General features: G+C 36.9%; 2 protein-coding genes across 4 annotated transcripts in view; one reads left to right on the top strand and one right to left on the bottom strand.

Annotated features, from left to right (window-relative positions):
- gk5 (glycerol kinase 5) overlaps positions 1–188 on the bottom strand; it is an 18,572-nt gene extending 18,384 nt beyond the window's left edge. The window contains exon 1 of one of the 2 annotated variants that reach the window (XM_038275740.1): positions 107–188. The gene's annotated coding sequence lies outside the window, so the exon portion shown is untranslated. The remainder of the gene's footprint in view (positions 1–106) is intronic. The other variant, XM_038275741.1, reaches the window with a different exon arrangement.
- LOC119777010 (nucleolin-like) lies at positions 116–20,734 on the top strand. 2 transcript variants are annotated; one of them, XM_038275743.1, is made up of 13 exons: positions 116–267; positions 2,159–2,219; positions 2,308–2,346; positions 4,716–4,787; positions 4,868–4,991; positions 5,060–5,217; positions 7,921–8,047; positions 8,141–8,286; positions 11,798–11,927; positions 12,006–12,139; positions 15,285–15,411; positions 15,486–15,640; positions 20,414–20,734. In XM_038275743.1, the coding sequence occupies exons 1-13, from the start codon at positions 253–255 to the stop codon at positions 20,458–20,460; spliced, it is 1,335 nt and encodes a 444-aa protein (XP_038131671.1). In that variant the 5' UTR covers positions 116–252; the 3' UTR covers positions 20,461–20,734. The 2 variants fall into 2 exon arrangements, with proteins under 2 accessions (XP_038131671.1, XP_038131670.1); XM_038275742.1 differs by having other exon boundaries at positions 11,795–11,927.

Below are 20,734 nucleotides of genomic sequence, written 5' to 3'. Positions count from 1 at the left end.
AAACAGATAGTTTTAATCCACTCTGGGATCGACTTATTTAAACATATGAATCAATAAGGTAGAAATTTCTAATTAAAGGAAGAAATCCTAAACTATCCAGAAGTACCCTTCACATACGTATCCGAACAGCGCGCTGTCCTTGCGGGCCTCCGTAGTAAGGTGGTTTCACACATGCGCAGTAGGTAGCATGTGGCTATCTGCAGCTGAGAACACGTTTGTTTATCTGCACGTCAGCGGCTGTTAGAGGATAACATGACAATGAAACAGGTAGGAATTACATTTTTATCTCTGTGAACTACAGCTGGAAGCGGTTTTAGCAGAATGTGGAAGCTTAGCGTCATTTTGTTTGTTTCGATGCTAAATAATGTGCTAATGTTAGCTTGTTAGTTAGCAGCCTAGCTTAGCGAAACAACCCCAACTTGTGTAAAGGATTTTTTTAAATATGATTTAGAATTTCAAAACTAGTTGAAGTTAAATTTTTACTGTTAATAATGTTATAATTACTCCCGCTTTGTCAGTTGAAGTGTTTTTTTACGTTGATAAATAATTGTTTGAGAAACAGTCACTAAAAAAACGCGATGAAAGGGCATTTGTTGTGTTTTAAACGTGGGAATTAAATATTTAGAAACCCAGAAAAGGCATTTATAGCGAACAAGGTGGTGATCAAAGTTAGTAATTCAGATTTTAAAATTTGATCAATGAATGAATCAATTGACGTCATCACAGTGCGTCCCCATCTTATTTTATCAGAGTAGCTGTGCCTTATAAACATCTTTTTTCAGCTTCACTCTTCGTGGTTAGTTTTACTATAACTCAAAGTACTCTATTATTCAGTAGTGGGAAACAAGACAAAAATTATTTTTAGTTAATATTAAAATTATCCAAAATGAAAAATTTAATAATATGTCAGTCAATTTTTCTTGAATGTCCCTTGATTTGAGCAGGTAAGACAATTTGTCAATGAAATAAAATGATTTATGTTTAAGAAAAAAACATCTCAAATTAATTTTATTGTAAAGGAAAGCTCCGTGTTTCCACCTTGAAGCTTTTCTGTCTCCGCTTCTTTTCCTGAGAAGAGATCAGTTCTATTCAGTATATTTCTATAGCTCCAATTCACATCATGTCATCTCTTCCAGTTCACCAGATCATCCAGTCAGATTGATTCAAAGTTTTCTATCTAAGGCATTGAACAGGAAGAAACCTCCAGCAGAACCAGGCTCAGTGTGAGCGGCCATCTGCTGAGGCCCACTGGGGTTCAAGGAGACAGAAGCAGACATAGAAAAAGAAGCATAGATACAAAAGGCAACTGTCAACCAGCTCTACAGGCGGCCCCGTCCAAGAAACACACAGCCAGGCAGACGAGCTCCGAGCCAGCTCCCATGTCAGAGGATGAAGAGAGCACATCCAGTTAGTCACAGTCAGAGAAACAGGACTACACTGGAAAACAGGCCAAGCTCCAACATCTAGAAACAAAGGTGTTGATGGCAGCAGCACAGCTGATATTTCTCTCCAGGATGGAGTCACAGCCAAACAGGAACAGACCAGATGAAGCTACTATGAGAAAAAGCAGAGAGAGCAGAACGTTAGAGATTGAACTAACAGATTCTGCAGAGTGGGAGAATAGAGATAGAATGATGAAAAAGGGGTCCCTATGTCCTCCAGCAGTCTAAGCCTATAGCAGCAGAACTATAGAGATCACTGGGAGCAAACTCTTTAACATTTCATAATGTATATGTTTTAACCATTTTTGAACAGATTTTGACAGAAATTGTAATGTTACTCAGACCAGAGAAGTTGCTTTAAATTTACATTTAAATATTTTAGGCCCCCCCCATATATCACATATTATGAAAACCATCTTTGGTGTCTCGCGACCCCTCAGGGGGTCCCGACCCCCACTGAGGGAACCCCAGCTCTAAAGGGACTTCCCTTTCTAAAAACATTATTAGAATAATTATTTAAACATTTCTGACTTAAAACGCACATCAAATCTTATTTTCTATTTTACTTTATTTTTAGGCGGTTTCTTTATTGTTGGATTCCAGTGAATTTAAGACTTTGATTTATTAGATTCAAACCATCCAAAGGGACCCTAATAAAACCTGATCAGACTGAACTGATCCACAATTTTCTTATTTTTTTTCATTTATTTTTTAAGAATACGAGACATAAGAAAGTTCGAAGCAGCTACAAGAAAGCTGAGGACACCTGTAATAACGGTAGGACATTTTGTTTTAAGGGTTTTTCTGTGAAAGATACTCATGTTTTCTCTGCTGAATAATAATTATTTTCCTTTTTTTGCATCAGATATTCAGCCTGAAGTGGTGGAGAGCAGAGATGAAGAAGGTAAATGGATTTCTGGCTTTTATCACCGGCAGACACAAGGAGCTGCATGCAGTTTGTTGCCATGATGTTCAAATTAGAATATAACAAAAAAGATCCTTAATTAACGGAAAAGTCTGGTCAGTAAGGAATAATCAGTGGATCATTATTTATACCTAAAACTAACACGTTCGTGGTGATTAGTTAATTAATTAATTAATTGTAGCATTATAATTTATAATGTTACAACATTATGAGAATAAAGTCATAATATTACGAGAATAACGTTGTATTTTATTACATCTCTTCCAAGAATCTCGGTCTAGAATGTAAAGTTATACTTTAGTATGGGTTAAATCAAATTATTGTCAGTATCAGAACTTTGAAATGACTGTTCAAATTACTATTTCTGTATGACAGAAAGCATGGTGGGAGCTTTCTTTCTCAGATGGGTCGTGGTTTGATGACTTCATTCTAGTGTTTTTACAGGGTTCCTGCAGGTCCTTAAAAAGTCTTAAAAGGCATTGAATTCTTCAAAATAAAACTAAGGCCTTAATTGGTATTAAAATGTCTTAAATCAGTCTTTCGTAGGTCTTAATTTTTAAAACGTCATAAATAGGAATATTTTTTATTAATTAATTTTTGTAATCTAAATAAAACCTTAAAATTGACTTTTTTTTATGTAAAAAAATAACGGCTCGTCATTATTGGTTCCGTTGTTGCAGCCGGGACATTTGGGAGATGCTCCATTAACTTTTTGTCTGGAAAATATGAGCAAGTACGGAAGAGGATTAGGGCCAGTGAAAAAAAAAAAAGTTAACTGATTTTTAAATTTTATTTCAGTTTAGTATGGGAAAAAAACTCAGAATTCTGACTTTTATTGTCAGAATTCTGACTTTTCCCATGTTAAACTGAAATAAAATTAAAAAATCAGTTAACTTTTTTTTTCCAGTGGCCCTAATCCTCTTCCGTAAGCAAGCGTAAATTTAACCAAAACTGTCTCCAGCCAAGAGTTTTCTCCATGGCTAAAACCAGGGAACATACATGAGGCTCAGTGGATTTATGCAAGAAGTCATTCAAGCTCAGAACGATGGGAATTAAGGCAGTGGAGTCGCACATGCGAAGCACGAAACACAAAGCGTCAAAATGGAGTTACAGAGAAACAGCCGGTATTTCTCAGTTTAGTTCCACCCTTGTCTCTGCAACGCCTCCACTTATCACCAAATCAAACATACTAAGAAAACCATACAAAGAAAAATAGCTGCTAAAAAGACTCAGCACTGGTTATGTTGGGGCTTTAAAACTGATTTGTTTTGTTCCCTGCTAAAACAACGTTTGTGAATTCAGTTAAATAATTGTTCAAATATATCTGTCATTTGTGTGTTTTTAGCTTTCTTCCTGTATGGGAAGCTCTTCAACATTTGAAACATTAGTGCAGTGGTTTATGTTAAAATAAACGTTTGGGTTAAGTCGTCGCAAGCAGGTTTTTCTTGTGTTTCTTGTGAATTTGGTCTTAAATTTGTATTTCAAGTGGCATTAAAAAGTCCTTTCCTTATGCTGTAGGAACCCTGTTTTATGACTTCATTCTTGTAAATTTACTACTTTATAATCTTACAGCGTTATTCTCGTAATGTTATGACTTGATTCTCGTTTTGAAAAGAAAAACTCCAGCCTAGCCTTGATTCTCCGTCGTAAAGTCTGGCTTGAAGAGGACAGAATGTGATGATTATAACACCGTTTGAAGATTCATAAAACTTAATCTTAAAAAAATGAAATGAAAATAATAAAGCTAAAAAAGGATTCAATAAAAAATAAGAAGTTATTCTTAAGCCCATTTATTTATTTATGTAAAAAATTTATTCAATTTTTTTTCAATTTTGCATTTATAAAACGTGTTCTTTGCTTTCAAAAATAATGAAACAAAATTCCCTCCATAGCTAACAGCTCATTAGTAAACTGATTAGGGCTGTAATTAACGATTATTTTGCAAATCAATTAATCTGCCGATATTTTTTTTTTATTAATCGATTAATAATCAGATATCAAAAGGTTCCTTTAAAAAAATTTCTACAAAACTAAAAAAATGTTTTTTCTGAAAAGCAAAATGTTTTTACAATATATATTTTTATAATTTTGGTAAAATTCCTGCTCTAAATGGGTCATTCTATCAGCTAAAGTTATGTTTTACAGTCTGTATGCTCCAGTTAATGAGTAATTAGTTACTAAATTAGTTATTATCACGATTAATCTGATTAATTATTTCAGCCCTAAAGCTGATTTGTCGATGTAATGTATTGTAAATGTATTTATAAAGTTGTGCAGTTTTTCCATTTCCTGCTGTGATGTTTTGGCCGCTGGTTTCTGAAGCAGCTAACGGTTGCTTATGTCTACAGCTAACGGGAAACGGAAAGCTGCTCCTGCCTCGGATTCATCTCCGTCAAAGAAAACCAAACTCAGCAACGATGGTATGAGCCCATTCCCGACTAAACTGCTGCTGCTTCTTCTTCGTCTGGTTCAAAACATCGCTCCACCTTTTCCATTGCAGAGTTCTGTCTGTTTGTGGGAAACCTGAATGTCACCAAAACATCGGAGGAAATCAAAAGTTCTCTGGCGAAGTACTTCTCAACACAGAACCTGCTGTTCCAGGACATCCGGCTGGGACATTCCAAGTGGGTTCACTTCCATGTTCACAGTTAGCCTTGTGTTCTACTCTAGGAATAACTTTCTGTTTTTATAGGAAACACGCGTTTGTAAGCATGGCCTCAGACATGGACCTGAACAAAGCCTTGACTTTGAACGGAGAGGAGATCCTTGATAAGCCGCTGAAGATGGCCAAAGCTAAAGCCAGAAGCAACGAGCAAAAGAAGGCACAGGCTCCGCCGATGGACCAGAAAGGTAGTGAGATATCAGAAGAAAAGAAGAGAACCCCAAAGCATCACAGAACCACACTGTTTCTGGACATAAATAGTTCAGAAACTGTGAATCCACTTTCTGTTTGAACCTTTTTCCAGGAACAGACCAGATGAAGCTACTATGAGGAAAAGCACAGAGAGCAGAACGTTAGAGTAGGGCTGGGCGATATAGGAAAAAAAGCTTATCGATAAAAAAAAATGCATATTGATCGATATCGATAATTATTGAAAAGATTTGAAACCATATTTTATGTGCAGCTCTGCCTGGACTTTTTATGATATTGCTAAATGATTTAATTTTAATAAAGAACACAAACACAGACTTCAAATTAAATCTTTATTTAACCAACTTTTTTAACCATAACAGAATTGTTTTAAAGAAAAATAACTTATGAGACATGAGTTATGTTATTAAATCATGACAAAGAATAAACTAAGGTGACCAGAAAAGTGACCAAAATAGATATAACAAATAAATAAATAAATAGAATACCCTATTTGGGTGGGAATAGTACACCACCAGCTTGTGGTAATTAAAAGATTGTGAGACTAGGCTACCATGTAAACTCCACTCAACAAGAACAAAAACCCAAAAAAATCAACTCACCCTTTAGCCTAGCATTTCTATGGGGTATTTTTTCTCTCCCCTATTCTTCTAGAGGTGCTGCTGACACCTCGTTATGGTTCAGCTTAGTTTCCTGCTTTTAAGGAATAGTACACCCAAAACATGATTAGCCTTCATTTTCTACTCACCCCCATGCTGAACAACACTCTGGAGTACTTTTTTGATATCTCAAATGCATCTGGAGATCTGGGAGGCTTCTTGCTGTCTGCTGACATTCAAATAATGGAGGTCTATGGCGCCCGAGGCAGAAAGGTCCATAAAAGTCCACAAAAAACGTGTCAATATTCCTCCATACTGCTCGTCCAATGTATTCCAAGTGTCCTGAGTGGGTAGCATCCAGAATTTACTCGAAACGAAGTCATTTAGAATGTTTTTAGAGCATAAACCGTAGAGTATAGGATTTCCTGAAAGCGCGTTCACGAGTCTACGGAAACCGCGGCAGACCAAACCAGATGAAAGTGCGCATTCAGCATCTGCTCTGCCGATAATGCAAGCGTAGAAGAAGAAATGTGCTGTTTACCTGTGCAAAGAAAGAAACAACGAAAGAAAAATGTCTGAGGACTTCAGTGTTGAGGAAGAGCATGAGTTCTTTGCCGAGCTGAATGCGCACTTTCATCTGGTTTGGTCTGCCGCGGTTTCCGTAGACTCGTGAACGCGCTTTCAGGAAATCCTATACACTACTGTTTATGCTCTAAAAACATTCTAAATGACTTCGTTTCGAGTAAATTCTGGATGCTACCCACTCAGGACACTTGGAATACATTGGACGAGCAGTATGGAGGAATATTGACACGTTTTTTGTGGACTTTTATGGACCTTTCTGCCTCGGGCGCCATAGACCTCCATTATTTGAATGTCAGCAGACAGCAAGAAGCCTCCCAGATCTCCAGATGCATTTGAGATATCAAAAAAGTACTCCAGAGTGTTGTTCAGCATGGGGGTGAGTAGAAAATGAAGGCTAATCATGTTTTGGGTGTACTATTCCTTTAATCTGAGTTATTACTTTGAAGTTTCTGGCCCCTCAGCATTTCTCTCAATTGTTAGAACTACGTGGGAAACTGCTCAGAACTGAAAATATATATATAAAAAAAAAAATAAAATAGGTTTTGCTATCAGACTTGGTTTTCACTGGTTCCCGACACATTTTACAGATGACTGGTTTGTTTTTGGTCCGACTTGCCATGACCGAAATACTGCCAAACTACAAAAACCCTTCTTTGGAACAATTTCCTCCGCCTCTCCTTGCTGCACAGCTTCATGTGCTCTGTGTTGTGGTTTGAGAGGGCGGCGCTTTGTGACGGCGTGCCTGGGTCCACGATTGCGATTGGTTGGGAGGACGTAGCGACTAGCATAAACCTACATGCTAGGCTACAATGAGAAGGAAGGAAAACTGCGTTTCTTTATCGAACTTTTATCGACCCGCTTTTTTTCTATTGCGCCACACGTCTATCGATCGATATATATCGTTATTGAATTATCGCCCAGCCCTACGTTAGAGATTGAACTAACAGATTCTGCAGAGTGGGAGAATAGAGATAGAATGATGAAAAAGGGGTCCCTAGAGAACTATAGAGATAGCTCAGGATAACCAAAGTAGTTTGGATGAGGTATAATAAAGGTAGAGCCTTTAGTCCTTCTGTAATGGACTTTAAAGTCATAATTAAAGAAAAAAAAATCAAAAATTGTTTTTACTACTTTTGTTATAAAAACAAGGCAAAAAAAAACAGAATAGCATTTGCATCTAAACATCGCTGAATGTCATGCAGAAAAGGAAGAACAGAAAATAAAAAAAGGGAATAAACAAAGCAGTCTCGCTATCACTGCCAAACATCGTGAAAACCAGTTCTCAATGATTGGACGCTACGCAGGAGAATTAGACTGGTTTGTCTTTTTGCCATCAGGCTGTCAATGGAAGGAAAACTGCTGATTTAGTCACAGAATTGGGTTTTTCTCCCACGTTTGATCAGCTGATTACCTTTACCAGCAGCATCTCTAATCGGGGTTACGCCCCACCTGTGTACATTAGCTTTCATTTTTCTGTTTGTTTTTGCTTTTTTACAGTGAAAGACCACAGATGTTTGTTTCTAAAGAACGTGCCGTACAACGCAACTGAAGAAGACATCCGGAAGGTTTTCCGCAGAGCTGTCGCCGTTCGCTTTCCCGGGGGAGCCAAAGGACCGAGTCAGGGGTGAGAGGAAAAAGGAAAAAAATTACGGTCCTTCATCTTTATTTGCTTCACATTTTAACAGATTTATCAACTAAACCTTTGATGTTTTCACAGCATCGCCTTCGTAGAGTTTAAAAACAAAGCAGTGGCAGAAGAAATGCTTAAGAAAAAGCAAAAAGCTCAACTTCAAGGTCGCGACTTGATAGTGGCCCGAATCCAACGGCGAGCTGTCACCAACGCAGACAGTAAAAAAGCCAAGGGTGAGTGACGCCAACCGTGCCAGGTCTATTAAACTGGAAAAAAATAGAAATAGTCTTTTTTTTTCTTAAAATAATTCAACTTTTTCTTGAGTTGATAAGGAAAGTGAGACACTTTGCCAAAAGAAAGAGACAATTACATTTAAAATAAGAAAAAACAATTGGATTGTTTTATTTTGAGCGCATAATATCTACCGTATACTCTGGACTATAGAGCACACCTCACTATAAGCCACGCCCACTAAGTTTTCTGCGGGAAAAAATGGAAATGTACACCTATAAGTCACCGATACTAGTGAACCCACCAAACCTGTAGGGGGAGCTCTACATATAGCCCCTGGAGTAGGGACAAAGAAGAATGCTAGCTCCTGTTAGCTTGTTAGCTCGCAGCAGTAGGAGGTTAGGGGGTAGGGTGGGGGTGGGAGGTGGTGTGGGTAGCTTCTACTCAAATATGGAGCTTCATTGGTTCAACAGCTTTAAAGCTGCAGTCTGTAACATTGAGGAAGAGAGCAGACTTCGACTGAAATTTGAAGAAAAACAGGTTTCACGCCACTCCCCCACCCTTCTTGCTTCACTCATGCCCCACCTCCAAGCTCCACCCCTCTCACCAAAGCCTGCGTCCAAGCAGCGTACGCGGCATGGAGGGTGGGGATAACGGTAAGAGCGATAACACTCACCTCCAAGCAGCTAGATATAAGATGGTGGTTATAAGTTTGCCGTGGAAGCAGTTGTCGGCAGGGGCAGTAAGGGCAGTTTCTCTTTCGCTGGTGGCTGTCGCTCCGCCATGACTTCCACGCTGCTTCCTCCTGACTGCGGCAGCCGGGCGGCAGCGGCAGGTTAAGCGGTGAGGGGGGGGGGGGGGGGGGGGGGGGGGGGCGGGATTCAGTGTGTGTGAGCTGTGATTGACACTCCATCAGACGCTCCTCTGGCTGTGATTGGTTGTTTTGACTCGTCCCGAATTATTCTTTCCAGATTGAAATACAGGCAGTAGGCGGGACCAATTGAAGCAGTTTTTTTCACAGGTTACATATCACATGTACTGCTGTCTGGGCATAGGGACAGTTTTAGCCAATATGACAAAAAAGTGATTTTAAAAACTTACAGACTTCAGCTTTAATGCAGCAAATAAATGTCAAAATATGTGAATTCAGGACATTAGTTCACCGTCGTGCCTGCTGCTAGCATGTTGTGCTAACTGTAAATTAGCTCCTTATGCTTTCATTTCATTTCCAACTTTGACTTCCCCCTCGTGCCATTTAGGAAAAATCCACAGAAAAGCTGCAGCTTCTTATAAGCCTTCTTATAAGTAGCAGCTTATAGTCCGGAGTAGTGATGCACGATATAATCGGCCCCCTATCGGTATCGGCCTTAAAACTGAATATCGGACATCGGCCACCCCACCGATATTTAACCCGATATTTGATCAGCTTCTGAGTTTCTTAAGTCTAAAAAAAAAAAAAATACTACTTCTTCTTCTTCCTCAAAAACTTCTTTTTTACAGACTTAAAAACTTCTAAAGACGAGGGAAAAAATATTGATCCATTAAAATATCCCAATATCTTCATATGCTGATATATTGCCATTTAAAAACACCATATCAATCTCTTTTACTAATGAAATATTGCTATATGTCATCGTTATGCTACGAAATCCCCCCAAAATTCACCAAATGTTGCCATATTTTTATATGTTGATATATTGACGCGGTATCGATCTATTTTACTAACAAAATCTCACAAGAATTTGCAAAATATCACGAGAGTTTGTAACAGAACGGTGAAATTTCACGAGATTTTGAAAGTAAAATAGATCGATACCGCGTTTTTAAAAATCAATTTGATATCAGCATATGAAAATATATTTGAGTATATTATTTTTCAAAGTGTCAGAAATGGATAACAAAACTGCTATTTTCAATGACTACTTATTTTTGTCCAGCTTTAACATCGGTATCGATATCGCTTATCGGCTACATGAGTTTTAAAATATCGGCATATCGGATATCGGCCAAAATCCAAATATCCTGCATCCCTAGTCCGGAGAATACGGTAAATATGTTATTTTAAGAGTAAAAAACGAATCCCATCATCTTATTTACTGCTCTAATGAAGGGTAATTGATTGACCTTATGGATCTCAAAGTGGAGAAATGTGCTCGTTTCATCAGCTCAAATAGTCAAAAGAGTAAAAACAGAGAAAAATGTACATGGGATAAATAGAGTATATATAGTGCGTCCACATATCACAGCTTTTTTTTTTAATAGCAGGACCATTTTACAGGGTAACTGCACAGGGTGTTTACATGGGTATTTATATGAATGGACATTTATATTTATATATATATAGTTATTGCCCTTTGCAGGGCTCGATGTTAACCATCGCCCGATCTCTCGGGGCAAGTAGTTTTTATTGTCAGGAGAGTACAAATTTCATTGCATTTGCCCGCCAGGCAAATGATGCAATGATCGCAAAAAACATTTATTTGTTACTTAAAATTACTTTAAAATCACCGACATTTGATGAAAACGACCCAGAAGCGTTGCCGGCGCAATTTTTTGTTATTTTGTACACATTCTCGCGTGATTTGGAAAAGCTGCAAGATTTTTCTGCCAGAATTGGCGTGAATCAGACTCTTTTTTTTTACTCAGCAGTCTAAAAAACAACCACAAGTAAAAAAAAAAAAATGTAAGTAGAGTAACACACCCACCACCTATTTTAGATTGGTGACCTGTTATGTTATTATTATTGTCTTGTTGCTGCATTTATTTTGTCAGGGAAAACTAATCCTAAGTCAGTTAAAAGTCAGGGAATTCTGAAATGATGTCAGACTGTGGAAACCCTGAATAAAATAACTATGTATAATGATTCTCTAGAAAACTCACATCATATTAATAGTATTATCTTGTATCAACATACCGTGACTCTAAAATAAAAGTTATTCATTTGTGACATTGACTTCTGTCTTGTGATTTATCTTAAGTTTTTAACCTGTCAAGTTTTTTTTAGATTTTTAACATTACAATTTATATTTTTCCAAGCACACAACAGTTTAAAGCAAAGTTTAGTTTGAAAAGAATGAGCAGGAAGGATTGAAAAGCATGTTAACACGGTAATGTAGGCTGGAGTTCATTATCTGACGCATGCAGATACACACCAGGAACCTGGAAACTTAAAAAATACTGAATTACAAAAAAACATTAAAAAAATGTATACAAAAAATGATTATTAGGAATTATATCTATCAAACAATATACTGGGCAAGTAAAAATTATTTCTGGGCAAATGAAATGTGAAAGGCACTAGCCCAAAGGCAAGTGCTAAAAATCCTTTACGTCAACCCCGGCTTTGTGTCAGATATAGAGAAACAGGTTATTGCTCAGGGTATCAAATAGTAAATTGCACATTATACATTGCAAATTGCCTCCTTTACACTTAATTTAAGATTTTTTTCCCCCACTTATTTCTCGATAGCTTTTCAGTGTCTCTGATTGAAGGTTTTTTCTTCTCTCCAGCAGCTGCAGCTCCTTTAAGTAACATCCTGTTTGTAAACCACCTGCCTGAATACGTGAGAGAGAACCACCTGAAGTCGTCTTTTAAGAACGCTCTCCACATCAGGATCCCTCATGTGAAGGACAGACCGAAACGGTAAACGCCTCTTCTGCTTCCTGTTGCGGTGTTCCAGAGGAAAATCCCACTGACCCTCCAACCGCTTAATCTCTCCAGATTTGCGTTTGTGGAGTTTGCATCAGTGGCTGACGCTAAAAAAGCTCTGCAGGCATCCAAAAACAGACAGGTCTGCAAAAGAGGAGCCAAAGTTGAAATGTGTCGCAACAGTTTGCAGCCAGAGAGCTCTGAAGGTAACGGGTCGGTTTATGTAACGGGCAGAGCCAGCGCCTGAACGCCAGAACTCCCAGGGCCCTCATTTTGGTTTACATTAATCATAGATTCAAGATTTTAACTGACTTTTCCTGTTTCTATATTTACTTTATTTTCACATAGATTTATAAAAAAAATAGATATAATAAAAAAAATTTGGGTTTTTTTGGAAAGTAGGCTGACAGGAAAGGAGGAGGGGGAGAGACATGCGGCACAGGACCACAGGCCGGATTCGAACCCGGGTCGGCCGCGGCGAAGACTAAAGGCTGATTTATAGTCAGAAACCAGGTATCTGCGTGTGTCGCACAGATACGCCCCCGCAAACACTCTGCTGTACCTTTCCAACATTGCAGGTGACCGTAGACGGTGCTGCAGACAGGAGGCCTCTGATTGGTCAAATCTACATCTGCTCTACACTATGCGTATTTCCTGTTTTTCGTACATGGGGCGTGTGCGCTAACCACTGCGCCACCGCAGCGCGCCCGATATGGTTCAATTTTACCTCCATCTCCCACAGCCGCCATTTTGACAGCTCTTTTAGGTGCGTTGTAAACACTTTGGCTAACACGGAAAAACGGCTTTCAGAAGAAATCTGACCATGAAACTTTAGAAATGCTTCAACATAATGATGGTAGCGATTCAGGCGGAGATGGAGAGACCGATGAGGAGGTCTGGGTTAGGAGCGGCTCAGATTGGGACGGAGAGTCCGATGATGATCGGATCAGTGACCAATCAGACGTCTTGTTCACGTTTTGATAGAACCAATCACACCTCAGCAGGTTCACTCAGTGGCCCAAAAGCCAAACCGGAGCCAGTTGGCTACTATAATCCCACACAGGCCGGCGTTGATCAGATGATTAGAAAATATTCTAGCTCCAATGTGAAGGTGACCTGTTGCTGTATTCTACGATCCTCCAGACATAGCAGCTATAAACACAGTTTTGTTCATGAGTCGTTGGAACATCAACGTCTCACGCGAAGATTTTATCTTTGAACTGGTGAAACGGTTGCGTGGTGACCTCATGCTCTCCGCAGGTTACCAGCTCCTCCCCCGCGGTAGAGCAGCTTTAGCGAGGCAAAGAAAAACTGCTGGTACGACCTTGTGCTGGAAATGTTCGGACTTAATCGGTTTCGGTAAATAAACCTGTGTAGTAGCTATGGGTGTAAATAAAAAGCGTTTTGTATCGATGCATCGATCCGCCAGCCTACAATCGGATGCATCAACGTGTCTGCAAGCGAATCGATTCCTGTTCTTTTTTCCCTCCGATCTTTGCTCCTGGACGTAATTCTCCTCCCGTGCTGCGGTGGCGCTAAACCTATTTCGCCCTCCTACCTCGCTTCCTTTAGCCACTATCCTCTTTCCGTGTATTTTTCCATCTAAGGCCTTTCAGAATCTATAACAGTATTATTATTTTTCAGTGAGTGAGGTTTTAATAGGCCTAGATGGAGGATAACTTTGCTACTTCTGTTATTTACTGTTGTTTCTCAAACAAAATGCGTAATGATATTACAGCTTTTATTGATTTATTCCAAATTTAAAACATTTTCTAGCCTGGAAGGTAAAAATAAAATAAAATTAACCAATTAATTGAATCGTATCGTGGTGGATTCTAATCATGGGTCAGGAAATTGATATTGAAACAAATCGCCATGATGGGTGTGATTTACACCCCTAGTAGTAAAATAGTCTTATTTAATTGATTTATTGTTTTCCTCTCCAAACCCACCGGGTCGCCTGCGAACCGTTTTAAAGGGTTTACGAATAATAACTCAGAATGCATGAAAATTACACCTGTAAAATGTTCACCAATATAGATGTTAGACATCTTTGGAAAGCTTAGATTCTCCACGATTCAACCACCAAGTTCATTTTATGGACACAGTGGGCAGAAAAAGCACAATTAACACAGATATAGCAGCTTGTCAGAATGTAAACAAAGCAAAATAGATCTATTATTTTCAAGAATAAAAAAGCAACTTTGAGTCATGTTTGAACTGATGCAGCTTAGACTGTTTGACTCACCTAATTTTAATGTATATATTCAGAAACTAGAAGGTTTTATCTTTCAAATAATGTATCACACATGTCATTCACAAAAGTATCACAAAAGTTATTTGCTTTTCCATCTGGGTATTAAAAATAGGCGAGGATTTCCCAAAATGAGGTGGATGTTAAAGCTACAGTGTGTAATAATTTCAGCGATATACAGTCAGAAATGTAATATATTATACATAACTATGTTATTTATCATCATCTACGAGCTCAGCCTCTTAACCTTAATATTTGCGTTGCCTTAGAATTCCTTATTTATAATTACATAGGAGCGGGTCTCGCAGCCATGGAGGCAGACATCTTTGCGCTACGGCAGCGCAGAGCCAACAAACTAGCGATTGCGAGATCGCCAAAACGTCACAACGATGTAGAAAAAATAACGGGTATATTTATTATCTTAAGTCTACATGAAATCTATACCCTACTCAGACTAATGAAGTACTATCTGTAAAATTATCTATGTAAACAAACCTCATCACTTGAGAAGGTAGGTGATGCGGACGTCGTGGAAGACATTTTGTCCCGTAACGCTCGCCGTACTGTTGGGGGGGAGAAGCGGTGGGGGGGATGTTCATGTTGCTGCTGTCTGCAGTCTGACCGCTAGTAGATGTCGCTGAAAGTTACACACTGTAGCTTTAAGAAGTTTTAAGACAAATTTAGACCAAAAATAATGATGGAAAACAACCTTAATTTCAATTTAATTCGGTTTGTTTATATTTTTAGATTGATTCAAAGTTTTCTATCTAAGGAAAACCAGCTGATTGCATCGACTCATTGACTCTTCAGCAATCCCTCACACTAAGCATGCTTGTAGCGACAGTGGAGAGGAAAAACTCCCTTTGCATACAGTGTTTAAAAAATATAAATTAGACCTATTTTAAGGTTTACATCTACATATGGGTTTACAGTTTGTCCACACTAGAAGCGTTTCAGTTGATGACATCATCAGTATTCATGTATTCATTGGGAAAAATGTCACCCATCAAATTGACGGCCAGTGGGAGTTCTAGCGGTATTAGACTTTTGGGAGTTCTAGTGTTAAAGCTGGGAATAAAAATGGTGTTGTTGTTCAGTCAAAGGGAAAACTCTGTTCGTTTCCGGCCTCACTGACGAGACGACTGCAGAGACGCTTCAGGCGGCGTTTGACGGAGCCGTTGCTGCAAGAGTGGCCGTGGATAAAAACACAGGAGCTTCCAAAAGGTGCCTTTCCCTCCGCTTCATCAGTGGCTTTATCTGTTTGGCTCTTATATCTTATGCTTTATTTATATTTGCAGGTTTGGTTTTGTGGAGTTTGACAGCGAGGGGAGCTGCAGAGCCGCCAAAGACGACATGGAGGACTGCGAGATCGATGGCAGCAAAGTCACTGTAACGTATGCGGTGTCCAAGGAAGAAGGTTCGACTCGGCCGCCTAGTGGTGGAAAACAGCAGGGTACGCCAACAAAGAAGCTGCTCTTATGTGGAAGCTAACAGCGTTCAGTGTCTCTGCTCCTGCATGCGCTCCGGGGGTCTCATTTAGAAAGATGACCCGCTCTGGCTTCCGCTCAAAAGGTGTGATTTATTTATAAAAAATAAACTTTAAATCCATCCCTACAGTCCGAGAGAGGACACAGACGGTGTCGGATGCTGTGTTCACACCGAAGGCGTTATGGGTGTAAACGCAGAAATGTGGACTCTGGATCAAACCGAGGTCCAGCTGCTTTGACGCTCGGCGCTCTGGTTGTTCATCTGCTCTGTTCTGTAGCTTCAAGCTAGAGAGCAGCTCGGCTTTATTTACTTTATGAGTTGGGAAAATAGTTTTAACTCGTTTTTAAGTGAGACAGTCCACCTCCAAACATCTGCTGTTCATCAGTTCATCAGGATTATAATCCCACTATAATCCGCAGTTCTTGTTGGGAGCTTCAGTACGACAGGGTTAGGGCCAGGCTAGTGATGCTTTTATTTTGTTGAGAATAAAGTTGTAATATTCTGAGAACAAAGTCATCATATTCCAACCTGTTTCATAAAGAAAGCTCGGAGCTCCGCCCACCAGATGACGGCCAACCAGCTCCACCAATCAGCAACCAGAGTCCACTTTGACATCCTGCCCAGTTTGATGCTGCTGCTAAAAGATTCCCTGATTGGTCAAACCGATGCTAAAGTAGAACTTCCCATGATGCTCCACATTCCTCATTTTAGGGAAGAAAGGGCTTCTGGGAAGAGTTGTTATAAAATATAACTTTATTCTCATAATTTTATGACTATTCCCATAATTTTACGACTTTGTTCCCATAATTTTATGACTTTATTCTCATAATTTTACGACTTTATTCTCATAATTTTACGACTTTATTCTCATAATTTTATGTCTTTATTCCCATAATATTACGACTTTATTCCCATAATTTTACGACTTTATTCCCATAATTTTATGACTTTATTCTCATAATTTTATGACTTTATTCTCATAATTTTATGACTATTCCCATAATTTTACGACTTTATTCTCATAATTTTATGACTTTATTCTCATAATTTTATGACTATTCCCATAATTTTATGACTTTATTCTCATAATTTTATGACTATTCTCATAATTTTACGACTTTATTCTCATAATTTTACGACTTTATTCTCATAATTTTATGACTTTATTCTCATAATTTTATGACTTTATTCTCATAATTTTATGACTTTGTTCTCATAATTTTATGACTTTATTCTCATAATTTTATGACTATTCTCATAATTTTATGACTTTATTCTCATAATTTTGTGACTATTCTCATAATTTTACGACTTTATTCTCATAATTTTACGACTTTATTCCCATAATTTTACGACTTTATTCTCATAATTTTATGACTTTATTCTCATAATTTTATGACTATTCCCATAATTTTATGACTTTATTCTCATAATTTTATGACTATTCCCATAATTTAATGACTTTATTCTCATAATTTTATGACTTTATTCTCATAATTTTATGACTTTGTTCTCATAATTTTATGACTTTATTCTCATAATTTTATGACTTTATTCTCATAATTTTATGACTTTATTCCCATAATATTACGACTTTATTCCCATAATTTTATGACTTTATTCTCATAATTTTACGACTTTATTCTCATAATTTTACGACTTTATTCTCATAATTTTATGTCTTTATTCCCATAATATTACGACTTTATTCCCATAATTTTACGACTTTATTCCCATAATTTTATGACTTTATTCTCATAATTTTATGACTTTATTCTCATAATTTTATGACTATTCCCATAATTTTACGACTTTATTCTCATAATTTTATGACTTTATTCTCATAATTTTATGACTATTCCCATAATTTTATGACTTTATTCTCATAATTTTATGACTATTCTCATAATTTTACGACTTTATTCTCATAATTTTACGACTTTATTCCCATAATATTACGACTTTATTCCCATAATTTTATGACTTTATTCTCATAATTTTACGACTTTATTCTCATAATTTTACGACTTTATTCCCATAATTTTATGACTTTATTCTCATAATTTTACGACTTTATTCTCATAATTTTACGACTTTATTCTCATAATTTTATGTCTTTATTCCCATAATATTACGACTTTATTCCCATAATTTTACGACTTTATTCCCATAATTTTATGACTTTATTCTCATAATTTTATGACTTTATTCTCATAATTTTATGACTATTCCCATAATTTTACGACTTTATTCTCATAATTTTATGACTTTATTCTCATAATTTTATGACTATTCCCATAATTTTATGACTTTATTCTCATAATTTTATGACTATTCTCATAATTTTACGACTTTATTCTCATAATTTTACGACTTTATTCTCATAATTTTATGACTTTATTCTCATAATTTTATGACTTTATTCTCATAATTTTATGACTTTGTTCTCATAATTTTATGACTTTATTCTCATAATTTTATGACTATTCCCATAATTTTATGACTTTATTCTCATAATTTTATGACTATTCCCATAATTTAATGACTTTATTCTCATAATTTTATGACTTTATTCTCATAATTTTATGACTTTATTCTCATAATTTTATGACTTTATTCTCATAATTTTATGACTATTCCCATAATTTAATGACTTTATTCTCATAATTTTATGACTTTATTCTCATAATTTTATGACTTTATTCTCATAATTTTATGACTATTCCCATAATTTAATGACTTTATTCTCATAATTTTATGACTTTATTCTCATAATTTTATGACTTTATTCTCATAATTTTATGACTTTATTCTCATAATTTTATGACTATTCCCATAATTTAATGACTTTATTCTCATAATTTTATGACTTTATTCTCATAATTTTACGACTTTATTCTCATAATTTTACGACTTTATTACCATAATTTTACGACTTTGTTCCCATAACTTTATGACTTTATTCTCATAATTTTACGACTTTATTCTCATAATTTTATGACTATTCCCATAATTTTATGACTTTATTCCCATAATTTTACGACTTTATTCCCATAATTTTATGACTTTATTCACATAATTTTATGACTTTATTCTCATACTTTTATGACTATTCCCATAATTTTATGACTTTATTCTCATAATTTTATGACTTTATTCTCATAATTTTATGACTTTATTCCCATAATTTTACGACTTTATTCTCATAATTTTGACTATTCCCATAATTTTATGACTTTATTCTCATAATTTTATGACTATTCCCATAATTTAATGACTTTATTCTCATAATTTTATGACTTTATTCTCATAATTTTACGACTTTGTTCCCATAATTTTACGACTTTGTTCCCATAATTTTACCACTTTATTCTCATAATTTTACGACTTTATTGTCATTGTGTATTATAGATTGGACCAAAAACAAAGCCTTGTTTTTGGTCAAATTTTTTCCATTTTAAAATCTAAAGTGTTTTTTGAAGTAGAGAACAACAATCGTTCAGTTTGGTTTATAGATAATTTCCTGATTCCCATATTTTCTCAAACCCCTGAACTGATGGTTTGTTATTTTCTTTCTTTTTTCTGTCTTAATGTTGGCAGTGGGCTTTAGGCTGCCCTGCAAGGCTTTAAACCTGGATTTAACCGGAGACTAAGCCATTCTCAAGCACATATCAAGGAGCTCATTTTGAGCCTGGATCCAGATTTATTGTTGATTCTGTTCATGGTGGAGAATCCTGCTTCACAGCAGCAGGTTGAGCCAAACATCCTCTAAATGTTCAGGCTCCGCTCCGCTCCAGCCAGGTCAGGATCTATTACAATTGCACCAAACAGGAGAAAGAACGGCGAGAAGATCTGGTTTATCAAATTTAAATATAGTAACAACTACAACTAACTACAAATTAGAGCATAATTCTTGTATTTTTTTTAAAAACTAACCGTTTATCTAAAAGATTGGATGCAAACTATCGGTTCTTCAACAGACCAGGAAGCAGATTTCTCATCTCCATCAGAAACCGCACATCTTCTGGATGCTGATGGGGATTATTTTAATATGTCATATTAAATTAAGCGTTCATTTCTGCATGTTTTGCTTCTATGAATTTAATGATAATATTGCTCATGCTCTCGAGCTCCAAGGATCAGTCAGAGGGCAGCGATACGGGAGGAACAGCGGAGGCTGTAGGCTTTGCTCTGAGCAGGAGGTCTGGATGCTGCGGAGGGGGGGATATGGGATTTCAGGGTAACAGGAGAAGCGGCGCAAGTGACGTTTAGAGACTGTCGTCAGACAAAACGCAGTAATTTATAAATGTCTTCAATCAGGATGGGTCCAGATTAGCCAGCAGGTGGATCCGGATCCAGGTCCGCTAATCCATGACTTCTGCAATAAACTAAAGCCAAGAGTAACGAGTAACGTTTGTTTTAAAAATGTAAGGAGTAGAAAGTACAGATACTGGTGTGAAAATGTAATGAGTAGAAGTCAGAAGTAGGAAAATAAGTAATGGAGTAAAGGATAGATAGTTAAAAAGTGTACTTAAGTAGAGTAAGTAAGTTGAATTGAAAAAGCTTCCTGGATGGGAAGAGAAACGTCTTTAAACTAAGTCCAGTGGATTGTTTTGAACTTTTCGGTAATGACTATAACCTGGATGACTGAGGATGTTCACCAGCAGACCCCCTCGGTCTCAGAATAACCATTTCCTGCTGTTAAATGTGGTCTGATTCTCTGCATGTCTCCTTTCAGGTGAAAGACGTCGTCATGCTGCTGAAGTCATCAAGTTAAGAAGCTAATGTTGTCTCAGGAGATTCTAATGATGTTCCTTCGTTATTTAAGACCTTCTCCCAGTAACACCTTTAAGCTGCTTTAGGAAAAATGTCACATTTTCTGAACAGATCTGGTTTGGATTGTAAAGTTTTCCATCCCTGAAGGTTTACCAACAAAAATGTCCTCATTATATTATAAGATTATGTTTTGTACTGATGAGAAAAATGTCTTTAAATCCAAATATGCATTTTTTTTTTTAAGTTTTTTGTGAAACCTTAATAAAGTCTAGTAAACCTCCTC

Source organism: Cyprinodon tularosa, unplaced genomic scaffold (assembly GCF_016077235.1).
Source record: "Cyprinodon tularosa strain WSP-4 unplaced genomic scaffold, ASM1607723v1 ctg977, whole genome shotgun sequence".
NCBI classification, from domain to species: domain Eukaryota; kingdom Metazoa; phylum Chordata; class Actinopteri; order Cyprinodontiformes; family Cyprinodontidae; genus Cyprinodon; species Cyprinodon tularosa.
The sequence above is the reverse complement of the archived record's forward strand: the minus strand, read 5'-3'. Positions and strand labels throughout refer to the sequence as shown.

Bases quoted from the DNA above. Each gene is read 5' to 3' on its own strand.
- LOC119777010 (XM_038275742.1), top strand. The intron at 4,992-5,059 runs GTGGGTTCACTT...CTGTTTTTATAG, and splicing joins ATCCGGCTGGGACATTCCAA to GAAACACGCGTTTGTAAGCA. The intron at 11,928-12,005 runs GTAAACGCCTCT...TAATCTCTCCAG, and splicing joins GTGAAGGACAGACCGAAACG to ATTTGCGTTTGTGGAGTTTG.